A 17,991-nucleotide genomic window follows, 5' to 3' on the forward strand; every position below is an offset into this window, starting at 1 on the left:
GTTCAGAAACCAAAGGACACATTTAAAATTCATAAGGCTATGCGTGAAAGGCTGGAACGTAGAACAAATGGAATAGCTCTAATCAAGGAATCAGCACAGGCATGAAAGACCACATGGCCTCCTGTAATGTGATTCTATATCCTTCCAGAGTTATGTCTGGGAGATTATTAATAACGACATGGGTGAAGCTTTATGATAACATAGAAAAATAAATACCAGATTGATTCCAGCTGCAGGCCTAGAGGAGGTGTTTTTGTCGTGGCTAAAAACTAATCTTGAGGGAGGAGCAGTGAGCTTAAATAATAATGCTTATGCCTCAAAATTGCTCTTAAGATTTCAGTTAAGGCAGTGAGTTGTTCCCCTCTGATTGCTCATGTGGAGTTAATCCTTTCAAGCGTTGTATGTTCATCTGTAATGGTAACCATTTCAGTGGCAACGTAGGATTAATCAGTGAATGATTGGGGTGTTGACACTGCCATCTAGAGACCATTCTAAACTGCAGGTGCCAGGCACAAGGGATCTGTGAGATAATGGGATTTCTATCATGGTATACTTCTGGCACTGTACATAGTAATATTTTTGGTAGCCATGATTACCTAGAGGCTTGAACCCTCTAACAAGGCTGATAGTCTAGGGAAATAATGCAGGAGTGCTGCAATGTCTTTTGGGTGAGATTAAAATGAGGCCTAAAAATAAAAACAAAAAAACTGCGGATGCTGGAAATCCAAAACAAAAACAGAATTACCTGGAAAAACTCAGCAGGTCTGGCAGCATTGGCGGAGAAGAAAAGAGTTGACGTTTCGAGTCTTCGTGACCCTTCGACAGAACTAGTGTCGAAGGGTCATGAGGACTCGAAACGTCAACTCTTTTCTTCTCTGCCGATGCTGCCAGACCTGCTGAGTTTTTCCAGGTAATTCTTAAAATGAGGCCTGCCCATCCACCCAGCCAGAGCCAACACTCAATGGTTTGATGTAGGATGACCCTGTTGTCCTCCTTCTGACTTTGTTTAGCCTCCCCACTGAATGAGTTCTTGGGATGTCCTAGGTCTATGGAACTAAGCCCCAGCAAATCTTTAAACACAAATGTGGATTAATTAAAGAAAGCCAGCACAGATTTGCTAAAGGTAAATCATGTTTAATTTAATTGAGTTTTTTGATGAGGTAACAGAGAGGGTTGATGAGGGTAACACAGCTGATTTGGTGTACTTGGACTTCCAAAAGGTGTTTGATAAAGTGCTATATAACAGGCTTGTCAGCAAAGTTGAAGCCCATGGAATAGAAGGAACAGTGGCAGCATTGATACAAAGGTGGCTGTGTGACATGAAAGGTTGATTGTTTTTTGGACTAGAGGAAAGAATATAGTAGGGCTCCCAGAGATTGGTACTAGAGCCACTGCTTTCTTTGATATATTCATGACCTAGACTTGGGCATATTTCAATGATACAAAACTTGGTAGTATTGTGACTATGAGGAGGATAATGATAGACTTCAAGAGGACATAAGCTGGTGGTATGGGTGAGCATGTGACAGATGAAATTTAAAGTAAGCAGTGTGAAGTGATACATTTTGATAGGAAAAATGAGGAGGGCATTGGGATTGTGAATATCTAGTCCCTGGTTCATATTAATATTTCACAGGTTTTTTAGTTCTGAGAAGATTAAAGTTGTAAAGGGTAAAGTAATTAATGTGCTGGGCTTTAGATTGTTAAAAGGTATCAAGAAATGGCAGTTCAAAAGGTGACCCGTGTTTGTTTAATAATGTCAGAATAAATGAGACTTATTACTTCGCTAAACAGCTGGAGATGTGATGTCTGCAATGTTTGCAAAGAAGGCCATTCCAGAGAGATGTTTTTGTTTTGCAAGTTAGAGCTAAATTGGTTTAAAAGCATTCAATAAACCCATAAATGTTATAAAGCCTATTTAATTTATCAGATTAAAAAAAATTATATATGAGGAATAATTAAACTAAAGATCAGTTTGAGGACAACCCAGAGCAAGCAACATCGTCATGGAGTTGGGTGACGCTTAGGAAGGTTCTCTGGTTTCAATTTGTCTTGGTGTTTGCTGAGAGGGTGTTTAGTTGCAGTTTGGACCTGATGTGGTTTACAGCTCACTGAGGGAAGATGATCAAAGTAAATGACAGTTAGATCTGCAATGTAAGCGGAGTAAGCCACTAACTTCATCATTGACTGTGTGGAATGCAGGTGAGGCTTAATCTCAGTTTGAAATGTGTGAGGGAGGATTGCCTATTTTGAAACTAGTGGAAGAATCTACAATGAGCCTCACAGAGTCTTGTGCCAAAGAAAGCAACCAGCAGATTAACTTGGAAGTACTGAAAAGTTACCAGAACAAGGGACTGAGGCATTCACAGCCAAGAGAGGGTAAATGAAAATTTTACCTCTGAGGATAATTCTCCAGAGGACCGTGACGTACTTTTGATTTGTCCCTGTTAAGACTCACTGGGGATAGTGCACTACAATATCAAGCCCCACTGTTTCCTGAACCGCAACAAATGTGAAAAGTTTGACCAAACCACCAGATTGCCCCAGTTCCACCTAACTTTAATTTAGGTTAACAGAACGCGAGCACCAAGTTTGTAAACTTAAGTAAATAAGTGTTTATTGAACAAATTGTCTTTAGTGGCAAAAGAAAGAAATATGAACTGTCAACTTCTAACACTATAACTTAAACCCTGCCCCCTTCTTAAATCCCTATATATAAGTACACGCGCGCGCGCACACACACAAACACGAGACACATAAAACATGGATTTTAAGGGTGGGATAAAACAGTTCAATAGCACCAATCCGGAGTACAGGAATCGATGTCTTCCAAATTCCTTTCAGTTCTTGTTGATGACATGAGGTGATCTTCCAGCACTTTCAGTCTGTAGTTCACTGGTTGAGAACTTGCTTTTCAATGTCTCTAACAGTGGTTTCCCCCTTTTCCTTTTATAGTGGTTTCCTCAGAGAGAGAGAGCATGTTATAGAGATATGAGGAAGAGAGATTTTAGATGTTTTCTCTTTGCAAACCAGGAGTTTTCTGTTGCTCTGCCCTCACACAAAAACCTGGTCACCTGATCAGGAGCCAAGTAAAATGCTGTTGTCAGGCAGTTCCCTTGGTCCAGGACTCCTTTCCGGCACCATCCTGTCTTTTGTGGCACACTGTTCCAGGACTGCAACATTGTATGCGTCACTCATCCTGTTCTAGTTGACATGTCCTTTAAACTGCAGCCATTGTAATTTTAATTCACCATCCAGCAGAAATTAAAAAGATATGTTTGTTACAGCAGTCCAACAGAAATAGAAAGATACAGTGCTTGCACATTTCAAAAATGTGTTTCATCACAAGGTATTTTTATATATATTTATTCATGGGATGTGGGCTTCGCTGGCTAGGCCAGCATTTATTGTCCATCCCTAGTTGCCCTTGAGAAGGTGGTGGTGAACTGCCTTCTTGAACCGCCGCAGTCCATATGGTGTATGGAATGCTGTTAGGAAGGGAGTTCCAGGATTTTGACCCAGCGACAGTGAAGGAATGGCAATATATTTCCAAGTCAGGATAGTGAGTGACTTGAAGGGGAACTTCCAGGTGGCGCTGTTCCCATCTATCTGCTGCTCTTGTCCTTCTAGATGGTAGTGGTTGTGGGTTTGGAAGGTGCTGTTGAAGGAGTCTTGATGAATTCTTGCAGTGCATCTTGTAGATGGTGCACACTGCTGCTACTGTGCATTGGTGGTGGAGGGAGTGAATGTTTGTGGATGTGGTGCCAATCAAGTGGACTGCTTTGTCCTGGATGGTGTCCAGCTTCTTGAGTGTAGTGGGAGATGCACTCATCCAGACAAGTGGGGGGTATTCCATCACACTCTTGACTTGTGCTTTGTAAATGGCAGATTGGCTTTGGGGAGTCAGGAGGGGGTTACTCGTCTCACGATTCCTAGCCCATGACTGGCTCTTGTAGCCACAGTATTTATATGGCTAGTCCAGTTCAGTTTCTGGTCAATGGTAGCCCCCAGGATGTTGATAGTGGGGGATTCAGTGATGGTAATGCCATTGAACATCAAGGGGCAATGGTTGGATTAGCTTCTGTTGGAGATGGTCATTGCCTGACACGTGTGTGGCATGAATGTTATTTGCCGCTTGTGAGCCCAAACCTGGATATTGTCCAGGTCTTGCTATTTTTGGATATGGACAGCTTCATTATCTGAGAAGTCACGAATGGTGCAATCATCAGTGAACAGCCCAACTTCTGGCCTTATGATGGAAGGAAGGTTATTGATGAAACAGCTGAAGATGTTTGGGCTGAGGACACTGCCCTGAGGAACTCCTGCAGTGATGTCCTGGAACTGAGATGACCGACCTCCAACAACCACAACCATCTTCCTTTTTGCTAGATATAACTCCAACCAGTGGAGTGTTTTGCCCCTGATTCCTATTGACTCCAGTTTTGCTAGGGCTCCTTGATGCCACACTCTGTCAAATGCAGCCTTGATGTCAAGGGCATTCAGTCTCACCTGACCTCTGGAGTTCAGCTCTTTTGTCCATGTTTGATCCAAGGCTGTAATGAGGTCAGGAGCTGAGTGGCCCTGGCGGAACCCAAAATGAGTGTCAGCAAGCAGGTTATTGCTAAGCAAGTGCCTCTTAAGAGCACTGTTGATGACTCCTTCCATTACTTTACTGATGATGGAGAGTAGACTGATGGAGCAGTAATCGGCTGGGTTGGATTTGTCCTGCTTTTTGTGTACAGGACATACCTGGACAATTTTCCACATGGCCGGGTAGCTGCCATTGTTGCAGCTGTACTGGAACAGCTCGGGTAGGGGCGCAGCAAGTCCTGAAGCACAAGTCTTCAGTACTATTGTCGGAATATTGTCAGGGCCCATAGCCTTTGCAGTATCCAGTGCCTTCAGCTGTTTTTTGATATTATGTGGAGTGAATTGAATTGGCTGAAGGCAGGCATCTGTGATGCTGGGACTACAGAGGAGGCCGAAATGGATCATCCACTCGGCACTTCAGGCTGAAGATTGTAGCAAATGCTTCAGCCTTACCTTTTGCACTGATGTGCTGGGTTCCTCATCACTGAGGATGGGGATATTCGTGGAGCCGCCTCCTCCAGTGAGTTGTTTATTTTTCCACCACCATTCACGACTGGCTGTGGCAGGCCTGCAGAGCTTAGATCAGATCCGTTGGTTATGTGATCACTTAGCCCTGTCTATCACTTGCTGCTTATGCTGTTTGGCATGCAAGTAGTCCTGTGTTGTAGCTTCACCAGGTTGACACCTCATTTTAAGATATGCGTTGTGCTGCTCCTGGCATGCCCTCCTGCACCTTCATTGAGCCAGGGTTGATCCCCTGGATTGATGGTAATGGGTGAGTGGGGGATATGCCGGGCCACAAAGTTACAGATTGTGTTTGAGTACAATCCTGCTGCTGCAGATGGCCCACAGTGCCTCATGGATGCCCAGTCTTGAGTTGCTTGATCTGTTCAAAATCTATCCCATTTAGCACGGTGACAATGCCACAGAACACGATGGAGGTATCATCAATGTGAAGGCGGGACTTCGTCTCCACAATGACTGTGCACTCCTACTGATACTGTCATGGACAGATGCATCTGTGGCAGGCAGGTTGATGAGGATGGGGTCAAGTATGTTTTTCCCTCTTGTTGGTTCCCTCACAACCTGCTGCAGACCCAGTCTAGCTGCAATGTCATTTAGGACTCGGCCAGTTCGGTCAGTAGTGGTGCAACGAGCCACTCTTGGTGGTGGACATTGAAGTCTCCCCTCCAAACTACATACTGCGCCCTTGCCACCCTCAGTGCTTCCTACAAGTGGTGTTCAACATGGAGGAGCACTGATTCATCAGCTGAGGGAGGGCCCATGTTTGACCTGCTGCTATGGGGTCCGGAGTCAATGTTGAGGACTCGCAGGGCAACTCCTTCCCAATTGTATACCACTGTGCTGCCCACCTCTGCTGGACCTGGCACATCCAGGGATGGTGATGGTGGTGACATTACCTGTAAGGTATGGTTCCATGAGGATGACTATGTTAGGCTATTGCTTGACTAGTCTGTGGGAGAGCCCTCCCAATTTTGGCACTGGCCCCCAGATGTTATTTGTCCGGTTTCATTCCTTTTTTGTGACTTTTGTAGTGATTTGTTACAACTGAGTGGCTTGCTAGGCCATTTCAGAGTCCTCCACATTGCCCTGGAGTTACAGGTAGGCCAGACCAAGTAAGGACAACAGATTTCCTTCCCTAAGGGACATTAGTGAACCAGATGGGATTTTACAACAAACGACAATGGTTCCATGGTCATCATTAGACTTTTAATTCCAGATTTTTATTGAATTCAAATTCTACCATCTGCTGTGGCATTACCCTTGGTCTCTGGGTTACTAGCCCAGTGACAATACCACTACGCCATTGCTTATGTATGTGACACATGGACAACAAAACATGAGACTTATTCCTATTCATCCTTCCTCCCACTTATACAATCTTCAGCATTTCTTACCCTTTAACTTATTTTAGTATTTTACAGCCAGGGCAATGCACCTGCAATCACATTATTTTTACCGGCAATGTGAACAATCTTTACATTGAATGGTTGAAACAGTAGATCCATCTAAACAGTCTCGCATTTTGAGTTTTAAACTTTTCAATGAATGCCAGCGGATTATGGTCAGCGTGGGGATTAGTGTTTCTTTGTTATCGTGTCGACATAAACTTCAAAGTGTTGAAGAGACGACAACAATGCCTGAGTTTCTTTTTCTACAGTAGAGTACTTCTTCTGATATTGATTTAGATTCTTGGAAAAGTAGCCCACTGGCTTCTCTATCCCTAATTGATCACCTTGTAATAAGAGGTCTGCACCTACCCAGAAGTTGCTAGCATCAATTACCATTTTAAAAGGTTTGGTAAAGTCAGGGGCAGCCACCACTGGTTCATTTACTGAGATTGCCTTCAGCTTTTCTAAGGTTGCTTGGCATTCTGCTGACCATACCACTTTTGCCTGTTTTCTTAACAAATTGGTGAGAGGTATAGCTATTGTGCTAAAGTTAGGCACAACCTTCCTATTAAAATCCATATATTCCCAAAAATCTCAGGACTTCTCATTTAGTTTGCGGAATGGGAAATTCTATTAGAGCGTTCACTTTTGCTGTTCTTGGCAGCACTTTCCCTTGTCCTACGATGTGACCTAGATAAGTTACCCTTGCTTTTGGTCAGATTTATAACAAAGTCAGCCAACTTCAATTGCTTAAACAGGTCCTCCATTGCTTTACAAGTTCTTTTCATGAGGTACCATATGTTACAACATTGTCTAAATCAACCACAGTTATGTACTTCAGCTACAACTTGATTCATAAGTCACTGAAATGTAGCTGGGGCATTTTTAAACCCAAATGGCATGACTAGAAATTGATACAACCCACTTGGTGTAACAAGTGGATATATCTTTAGCCCTTGATGTTAATGACACTTGCAGTACCCTTTCAATAGATCAATTTTAGAAAGAAATGAGGCAATGCCAACCCTATCAATGCAATCTTTTAACTGAGGAATTGTGTACGAACATGTCCTCGTTAGTTACATTCACTTTCCTGTAGTCTATATGAAATCTAGTGGATCCATTTGGCTTAGGAGCCAATACTACCGGTGAACTCCAGCCACTTTGGCTGGGCTCAATTAATTGATTGTCCAGCATATATTGGATCCCTGTTTCTAACTGAGCTTCTTTTTCTGGGCTCAACCAATAATGATGTTGTTTTATCAGCACTGAGTCTCCCATGTCCACGTAATGTTTAGTTAAAGCAGTACATCCAGGTGTATCCCTACAAATTCCCTTATACCTCCTAAGGAAGTTCGCTTTGGGCACTGTCTACTTCTTCTACCTTGCCCTTACTGTCTCTGTCATCCTCCACTACTCCTACCACCTAGCACACTTGCCCTACCTTATCTTCTTGTCTGCAATGATATTGCTTCAACATGTTTGTGTGACATAACCATATCTTCTTCCTGTGCTCAGGAGTATCTATCAGATAAGTTACTTTACTAACTCTCCTAATTATCTTATATACTGAATTTCACTTTCAGGGGTTCACCCTGCAAAGGTAATAATGCCAATACTTCATCTCCTGCTTGGAATGTTCTAGTTGTAGCATGCTAATCTGCCCATTCTTTCATTTTGGCTTGGGAAATCTTTAAGTGTTCTCGTGCTACTTTACATGCTCCTGTGAGTCCTTTTAGAAACATGGACGTGTAATCCAACATGGAGGATTCATCTTTCTGCTTTAGGAAGGTTTCCTTAATTACTTTTAATGGGCCTCTTATTTCATGACCATAGATCCATTCAAATGGACTAAATCCAGTAGATTCATTCAGAGAATCTCTGATAGCAAATAGTAAGAAACCTAATCCTTTGTCCCAATCATGGCAATAGATCTTGATCATGATTTTGAGAGTCTGATGATGTCTCTCTAAAGCTCTCTGAGTCTGGGTGATAGGCAGTAGACTTTATTTGTTTGAAACCCAAACTGCTAATTATGTCCTGGAAAATTTTAAGCATGAAGTTAGAACCTTGGTCAATTGGTAGGCCATAACAAGTGAAAAACTGAGTTAAATTTTCCACTACCACTTTATCTGTAATTGTCCTTAAAGGAATAGCTTCTGGAAATCGGGTTGTCATATCCATGATTGTAAGAATAAACTGATGCCCTGCTTTCGTTTTGGGTAATGGTCTTATACAATCTACTAATACCTGACTAAATGGTTCTTCAAAAACCGGTTATGGATATTATAAGTGCTAGTTTGATTACATGTTGAGATTTACCTACTACCTGGTATGTATGGCAGCTGCACTATGTCCTTATGAAGTCTTGGCCAGGTAAAATGTCTGTTTAACGATGCTTGAGTTTTCCATATTCCTACATGTCCTGCCATAGGAATATCTCCTTGCGCGATTTGGGCAGTACCACTATCTGATGAACAACCGTCTATTCCTCATCTGCAGGTCTGTGAGGGTGTCTCCACTTCCTCATCAGAACTCCATTTTTAATGTAATAGCATTCTGGAACTCCTTCCGCCTCAGCTTCAGTGTGAGCTGACTGTGCTAACTTGTTTAACTCTGGATGTGCTTTCTGAGCCTCAGTTAATGAAGACCTGCCAAACACTTCCTTTGAATTATTATCCTCATCCTTAAAGTTTCGGCTACTCTAACATCTGCTCGTGTTGTTACTTTGAACTCTGGTGATGGACTTTGTTTAGCCATTGCTCTGGTTACCACACACAATGGAAAAATACCAGGAACTTGTTCTTGTATCTGCTCTGTATCTTTAGCCTCTCCCGGACTTTCTGTAATTAGGGGCGAAGCTATAACCTTCACTCCTGTCAAATCATTCCCCAGGAGTAAATCAACTCCATTCACTGGTAATTTCTTAACCACACCCATAGCCACCGATCCAGACAACAAATCACACTCCAATTGCACTTTGTACAAAGTGCAATACTCTCCAGGATATACTCTCCACTTATCCCATTTACCAATACTTCAGCTTTCATTGAACTCTCTGGAGGAAAAACTAGGTCCTTCTCCAGCAAAAGAGTTTGAGTAGCTCCAGTGTCTCTTAATATAGTTATGGATTTAGCTGCATCATTTGATGAAAAGGGGGTTATTGTTCCTTTGACAAAAGCCCTTTATATCTCTCATCTACCTTATTCACTTCACCTGCATTCACAGCAGTGTTTACCTCCAGACCCTTATTTGTAGTTAAAGCTACAAGGTTATTTGTGGCATTTTCTTTTTGAGTTCCTTTTTTAGATTCACTCTTACAAACTCCAATAAGTCCTAAAGGCTTCCCTTGCAACTTCTAGCATGCTGAAAGAATGTGTCCCACTTTATCATAATGGAAACACTTAGGCCTTCGAGTTTCACCTCCACCCTCAGTACCTTCCTTCTTGATCTGGGGAGAAGATCTTAAGATATTCCCAGCTATCCATTCTTCACCCTAGCTACTTGCCTTCCTTGCACTCTCCCACTTTCTATCCCTTTCAAATTTATGGGGATGATGGAAAAAAGGTTTAGTGTTATGGATCAGCTTATAATCGTCAGCCATTACTGCTGCCTCTTTAAGCAGTTGCAACCCTTTGGTCTTCAACATGGCTTTTTATTACAGAAGGTAGGGAGTTTTTAAATTCTTCCACGAGAATGGTCTCTCTGAGAACGTCATGGGTAGTTTCAACTCCTAATGCTCATATCCACCTGTCAAAACTACTTTGCTCACTCCATCAAATTCAATGTAACAGGCCAGGCTGTTTCCTTAAATTTCGAAACTTTTATCTGTATGCTTCAGGGACCAACTCATGGTGAAAAAGGCTATTTTGAGTGGACATCATAATCCTTAGAAACCTCCTTGGACAGTGAAGCATAAATTTCCTGTGCTCTAGCTGTCAATTTGCTCTGCATGGGCAATGTCCAGTTTTCCTTTGGCCAGTTCATCTGTTTAGCTATCTTCCCAAATGAAATAAAAGAATGCTTCAACATTCCTTTCCTCAAATTTTGGGAGAGCTTTTACAAATTTAAATGTCTCCCCACTGGGTTCTGATCTGGAAATAATTCCTGTCTCACCTACTGGTGTCTCTTTTTTAACTGCCAGCATTCTAGGCTGGAATTCACTCTTTTTCTCTTTCCTTCTTTTCTAATTCCCTTTCTTGTTTTCTTTCTCTCTCCTGCCTTTCTGTCTGTTCCCTTTGGAATGTCCTTCTCTCTCTGCTGCCTCTAATTCCAGTTTTTTTTATTTGCAACTGAATTTGAGCCCATTCCAATGAACCACCCATTGGAGAACTCGGTTTCTCGGGCATTCCAATTTCAAATGCAGTGCCATCTCTTCGATTTATCTCTACTCTCCTAGCTTTGGCAGGCAATCCTACTTGCCAATTCAATTAACCTGGCTTTTGGAAACACTTGTAAAATCGTCAGCGGTATCTCTTCCACTTGCAGGAAAGCTTTAGCAGTTTCCAGTGCCATCTTACTTTTGACAGTACAAACCTGGTGTTTCCTTTGAGCTTTTTACTTACTAAATCTACACCCAAATCGTCGTTGTCTTTTGTCCCAAAATATCCTGGACCCGAGCCCCCAAACTTTGTCACGACTCACTGGGATAGTGTGCTGTAATATCAAGCCCAACAGTTCCCCAAGCCGTGACAAATGTGAAAAGTTTGACCAAAAGACCAGATTGTTCCAACATTACTTAACTGTTTAATTTAGGTTAACAGAATATGAGCACCAGGTTGGTAAACTTAATAAGTAAATAAATGTTTATTGAACAAATTGTCTTTAACTAGTAGCAAAAGAAAAAATATGAACTGCTAACTTCTAACAGTGTAACTTAAACTCTACCCCCTTCTCAAATCCCTATACACACACACAAGCCACACAAAACATGGATTTTAAGGGTGGGATAAAACAGTTCAATAGCACCAATCCGGAGTACAGGATTCTATTGATTGATTTTAATCGATGTCTTCCAAATTCCTTTCAGTTCTTGTTGATGACATGAGCTGGTCTTCCAGCACTTTCAGTCTGTAGTTCATTGGCTGAGAACTTGCTTTTCAATGTCTCTAACAGTGGTTTTCCCCCATTTCCTTTTTACAGTGGTTTCCTCATAGAGAGAGAGAGAGAGAGAGAGAGAGCAGCTTATAGAGATATGAGGAAAAGAGATTTTAGATGTTTTCTCTTTGTAGGCCAGGAGTTTTCTGTTGCTCTGCCCTCACACAAAAACCCGGTCAGGAACCAAGTAAAATGCTGTTGTCAGGCTGCTCCCTTGATCCAGGACTCCTTTCCGGCACCATACTGTCTTTCATGGCACACTCTGTTCCAGGGCTGCAACATTGTATATATCTCTCATCCTGTTCCAGCAGACATATCCTTTAAACTGCAGCCATTATAATTCTAATACAACAGTCCAACAGAAATAAAAAGATAAATTTACTTATGAGGGACTATAAGGAACATAAGATTGTGTCTTAGAAGAGAATTCATGGGGGAAGGAAGATGTAAATCTGAGTGCGTAACATATGTAGTTATAGGCTATAGTGTTAACTTACTCATATTTGCTTTGTCCCATGTACAAAAACGTTTATGTTTTGTTTAAAAAAAGTGAAATCTTGTGACGTAGTTTTATTGGTTAAATTGTGGCATTTGGATTTCTATTTAAATGTTAACAGTTCTTAACTGGAATGCAACAAAACAAATCTAAACAGGGTGCAGAGCGGAGAGACCCGGGGGTATAGGTGCACAAATCATTGAAGGTGGCAAGGCAGGTTGAGAAAGAGGCTAATAAGGAGATAGAATCTTGAATTTTATAAAACGGGCATAGAGTACAAAAGCAAGTTATATGAATCTTTTATAAAACACTGGTTCAGCCTCAATTGGCATTTTGTGTCCAATTCTGGGCACCACACATTAGGAAAGTTGTGAAGGCATCAGAGAGGGTGAAGAAAAGTTTCTTGAGAATGGTTCCCGAGATGAGTTACATGGATAGATAGAATCAGAGTCTGTTCTCCTTAAAGAAGAGAAATTTGAGAGGAGATTTGATAATGGCACTCAAAACCATGAGGTGTCTAGACAGAGTAGATTGGGAGAAACTTTGTTTGAAAATCAGAGGACACAAATTTAAGGTGATTAGCAAAAGAAACAAAGGCAACGTGAGGAAAAACATTTATGCAGCGTGTGTTTAGGATCCGGAATGCATTGCCTGAGAATGTGGTAGAGGTAGGTTCATTCCTAGCTTTTGAAATGGAATTGGATAATTATCTGAAGTGAAAAAGTTTTGTAGGGCTACAGGGAAAGGGTGGAGAAGTGTAACTAGGATGGAGAAATGGACACAATGAGTCAAAGTAACCGCCACCTGTGCTGTTAGTATTCTATGATCCAATAAATTGCAAAATAGTGCAGATGCTGGAAATCTGAAATAAAACCATTCTGAAGAACAGGAGGTGAGGTAGAATCTGTAGAGAGAGAAGCAATTAACATTTCAGATCAATGACTTTGCCAGAACTGGAAGAGGCGATTGAGGTGGGGAGAAGTTGGTAAGATGCCCACTGCGGTGATGGCGGAAAACTCACTGGGATTCAGCAAACTGTTGGAGCACTGAGAGATTCAGGAGCTGGAGGCTCCTGGTGGAATAGCAACACCACAAGTTTATGGTCAACTGCTTGCTTTATATCTGCTATACAATGACATGAATACTGCTCAGTACCTCTTGAAGAGAATACCTCAAGCCATCAAAACTGCTAATCCTGAGCTGGGAGCAATTTGATCTGTGGGACAGCATATCTGGTAAAGGGACATTCCTGGAAGTTACACAGTGATTAGCTCACATCAATGGTCTGAAACCATCCAGCCTATCATGGAGGAACTGAGAGGTGCTACAAGACGACGTGCCTTTGGTCTTGTTGCCCAAGCGTATACCTCGATTAGTGCCAATGATCTCGCAGCCTTTGTGGGACTTCCAGTAGAAGATGCTGTTAAAGCCATATTAGAACAAGGGTGGCAGGCAGATCCATCTACACAAATGGTTGTACCCAAAAAGACAGAACCGGAAGACGTTTTTGTTTTTATATCAAGTAATTCGGCAGGGAAACGGGTGGGTCATTTTCCAAAATCTTCAGGGCAGGGGATTAGGATGGGAGGGAGGGTTGGCCTAAGAGAGTAACATAAATTTGAGGAAATGAGTACTATTGATTTGTATTGCCTGGATAATGGCTTGTTGGCAGGTTTTTAACTCTGGTTTAAAGAGTTAACCTTTAATGTTCCCTGACTTGGAATGCTGTTGGCCTGTCACAAAGTACTGAGCTAGTGGGGATGATGAACCTTTAATCTTGCTGGTTCAGCAAAGCCCAGGAAAGAATCCGTATCTGTATACAAACACACGCTTGTTTTCGATGCAGGGAGACCTCTGTCATAACCATGCACTAATCCAATGTGATCTCTGGGTTTATTTGGTAGATAAGTGTTCTGAAACTGTAAAATGATTTGTCTTCAGTGCCAGTAATTTTATTTAACCGGATATGTTGATTGCAAACAAATTCATTTTTAAAAGTTCAGGATGACATTTGCACCTCGAAGCCTTTTCTCTGCAGATGCTTACGGACCTGCAGTATTTTCTGCTCTGGGACTGAGACACATTGCTGACACAGAGGGAGCGAGGAGCGTTTATTTTTCAGATGGAAACATTGCATCTATAAAAGTGTAATCCTCCCTTTTCTTGGCCTCCCCACATTTGTTAGGTGTCTGTAAGATGTATGAAGAGCATTTGAAGCGTATGAACCCAAACAGCCCATCAATCACCTATGACATTAGCCAGCTTTTTGATTTCATCGACGATTTGGCTGATCTCAGTTGCCTCGTGTGAGTATAAACCTCTTGATTCATGGCTCAACTGAACTGTCGAATAATATTGTCAAAGAGATTGAAAAATGTGCTGCCTTTTGTTGTGGAGTAGCACTTGACTGGTTTGTCTAGCCCTTAATTGATGAAAAGAGGAATGATGCACAGAGTCTGAAACTAGTCTTCTATACATGGCTATGACATAAATTGCCACTGGGTGGCGTACACACCGTGCAGGGTGATGCTGCTGTTTGAGTGAATGTACAACACAGAAACAACCCATTTGGGTTAATGTTCAGGCTCCCACGAGCCTCCTCTCACTCTACTTCATATAATTTCCCCTTCAAAGCATTCATGCTATTCGCCCCAACCACTTTGGTTTTTTAGTTTACAATTACATACTCATGCTGTTTTGTTTAGATAATCAACGATTTATAAATGTGCATTCACGCTTTATCCCAAAGACTGTTAAAATTAGCTGTCCTGTTTGAAGTTTTCATTAGCCAGTTGGTGCTGACCCATTTCTGTATACTGCAAATGCCAGGAAATGCTGCATATTGCTTAAAAATAAACATTCTCCATAACTATGATCCAGAGGCAATGCAGAGCTGTTTTGTGAGGTTACAAGCAGGGTGACTCTGGAATGATAAAACAGCCTGGCAAAAGGCCAGACTGTACTTTGTGATTCCTTGAGATCTAGTATATTTCTCTCTCTCAAGTCGCAAAGCTTTACTTTCGAAATGAACAGTAGCCAGGGTGTTTTATCATTCCGGAGTCACCCTGCTTGTAACCTCACAAAACAGCTCTGCGTTGCCTCTGGATCATAGTTATGGAGAATGTTTATTTATTTTTAAGCAATATGCAGCATTTCCTGGCATTTACAGTGTACAGAAATGGGTCAGCATATTCCACCTAGGTGATGCTGAACCCTGGAGAAGTTGCTATGACAAATCTGTAAACTAGAGCAGAGTCAATGACTGAGGTGCTATTCATATACAACTTGCATTTATATAGCACCTTTAATGTGGTACACTCTCCCAAGATGTTTCACTGGAGTGTTATCAAACAAAATATGACATCGAGCCACTTAAGGAGACATGAGGACAGGGAAAACGGTAGGGTTTAAGGAGCATCTTAACAAAGGAGAGAGAGGCGCAGTGGTTTAGGGACAGAATTCCAGAGGTTAGGGCCTAGGCCAGTAGTTCTGAAAAATCTTTGGTTTTAGGACCCCTTTGCAGATGCATTAGTTATCACAGGTCCCCGATCTACGCTGATAATGATCATAATAAACTGCTGCATGTGAAAAGAGTTTTAATAATGCTTTTAAATAAACAGCTTTTTACTTAAATTTTAGAGATGGGTATACCTAAATTCAGACTGTCTATTCTTGTGCCCTCCACTCATACGTGAGACAACTAGTCCACTCTGTGCTGCACATGTGGGGTCACACTCCAATCCCACCTCCCAGCTCACCTGGATAATTTCTGCGGCCCCTAGTTTGAGAACCTCTGACTTATACAGCTGAAGACGTGGCTGCCAATGGGGTGATAGGAGTTGGGGATGCACAAGAGGCCAGAACTGGCAGAACACGGGGATCTCTGAGAATTGTAGAGGTGGAGGAGGTCACAGGGCGAGAAGCCATGTACAACCTCTTCCTTAAGGCTGCCCTGCTTTTCCCATGTGTAAATGTGATCATTCCTATTGCTCATGTGGGTGTGGGCAAGTGAATGTTCCAACAGTGAGTGACAAATGCCTTTGCAAATTTTGGACAGTAATTTTGCTTGGTTATTTTTTGGCAACTATTTTAATCTCGTAAATACTAAAGTTAAAGCCTATTAGACGACAACAACTTGTATTGTATAACACCTTTAACATAAGGAAACGTCACCCTCTGCTTCCTTTTATTGAATATTTTTTACCTAATGATTGTTGATAACAGGGAGAATGTAATCTGCAGAGGTTCTCGCTATCATCACTGAAGCATTGAGCTTCCAGGAATGTTTGCTCTTTAGACATAAGTACACACACCATTAAAACGCATCTCTTGTGAAAATGTGTTTTCCACGGGGTTTTAGTTTTCATTGAATACAGATGTTGTTCCAGTATACATCTCCTGTGATTGCACTTGGGTTTTCCATTCTCCAGTTAATCAGGCCTGTTTGTAGTCAATGCAGTTCTGTTACATTTAATTACCCAATCCTTTCAACCAACCCCGATTACACTGCTGGGCTCTAAACTGCTTTCTCCTCAATTTGAGGCCACGCCTGAGTTTACATGCGCTCTTCACTAGATCCTGTAGCTGTTGCCAATTCCCATTGCTGTGTTTTTCCAGATTTGTAAGAGTACTGGCCCCATGTGTTATATATTTACATCTATTCACTAAAGCCCTGCTAATGGGCAATTTCCTGCATAAACTAAACTGAATATTTCATTTTACAATCCACAAGAGAAAGAAAGTAAGCCAAGCTTCAAGTGCCTTCATTTATTCAACATTTTGTTGTGTGGAATTCATTAAGCGGGTTTGGCGTTGGAAGGGAGTTCACAAAAGGCACTCAGTGTGCAGGTAAGAATTTCTCAGTGCCATGAGAAAATGTTCTAACTAATCCAAGACTACTTGGATCGAAATTGCCCCTTAGTTGTGATTGATTTTGAAGGGATCTCATTGGGATTATGTATTTATGAATTATTTAACTCTACCTGTCGAGGTATTTTGTCCCTTGCTAGAGAGGGTGCAGCACATAATAGTGGTACTTGACTACTATGTTTCCACCTGTGGGTGTCACCAGAACTAGTATAAAATGGACACTAATAAAACCAATAGGAAATTCAGGAGAAATGTCTTTACCCAAAAAGAGGTTAGAATGTAGAACTTGCAACCACATGGAATAGTTGAGACAAATAGCAGAGATGTATTGAAGGAAAGGCTGGATAAGCACAATGAGAGAGACAGGAATAGAAGGATACGGTGATAGTGTTCGATGAAAATAGGGTGAGAGGAAGCTCCTGTGGAGCATAAGCAGCAGTACTGACCAGTTCAGCCAAATGCCATATTCTTGAGCTGTAAATACAATATAATGCTATGTACTGCTGCTGAAACACCGCTATGGATGGAGTTGGGTGATTGCTGTGACTGAATTGCAGCCTACTTTTTGAGATGATTGTTTTTTCCTCCTTCTCCCTTGCCAAACTAGATTTGAGTCAAACATGCAAAATCCAAAACAGCACAGTTCCCCAACTTCAAAATGGTAACTTGAATCCAAAGCTACTAGGCAGAATGTCACCTGATGTGACTTTAGACTTTGTTTATGTAGCTTTCCTTAATTTAATGCCAAGGGGAGGGAAAGGACTAAATGGCTCAATCTTGTGGGCACGTGTGTCCTGTATACCACCTTCAAGGTGGAAGGAGAAAGCTGGAAGCCAATGACAATCTGATTTCCAGTTCCAAAATATGGATATTTGTGGGAGTCTGTAGAAATGTAACAGAATCCCAGTCACCTGCTGATGCTCAGGTCAGGATCCTCGGGGCTGAGGAAATGAAGGAGCAGAAACTTGCATTTGTGTAACAGTTAAAAATAGAGTATAATTGCTGAAGTACATGGGTTAATGAATA

At 41.8% G+C, this 17,991-nt stretch overlaps 1 protein-coding gene and 1 pseudogene across 1 annotated transcript in view; both read left to right on the top strand.

Annotated features, from left to right (window-relative positions):
* Nucleotides 1-17,991, top strand: part of LOC121292208 (enhancer of rudimentary homolog) — a 49,367-nt gene that overhangs the window by 23,258 nt on the left and 8,118 nt on the right. The window contains exon 4 of the mRNA XM_041213892.1: nt 14,282-14,402. Within this exon, the coding sequence (XP_041069826.1) occupies nt 14,282-14,402 (121 nt within the window). The remainder of the gene's footprint in view (nt 1-14,281; nt 14,403-17,991) is intronic.
* On the top strand, nt 13,087-13,707 carry LOC121292737 (annotated as a pseudogene).

Source organism: Carcharodon carcharias, chromosome 20 (assembly GCF_017639515.1).
Source record: "Carcharodon carcharias isolate sCarCar2 chromosome 20, sCarCar2.pri, whole genome shotgun sequence".
In the NCBI taxonomy this organism is placed as follows: Eukaryota; Metazoa; Chordata; class Chondrichthyes; order Lamniformes; family Lamnidae; genus Carcharodon; species Carcharodon carcharias.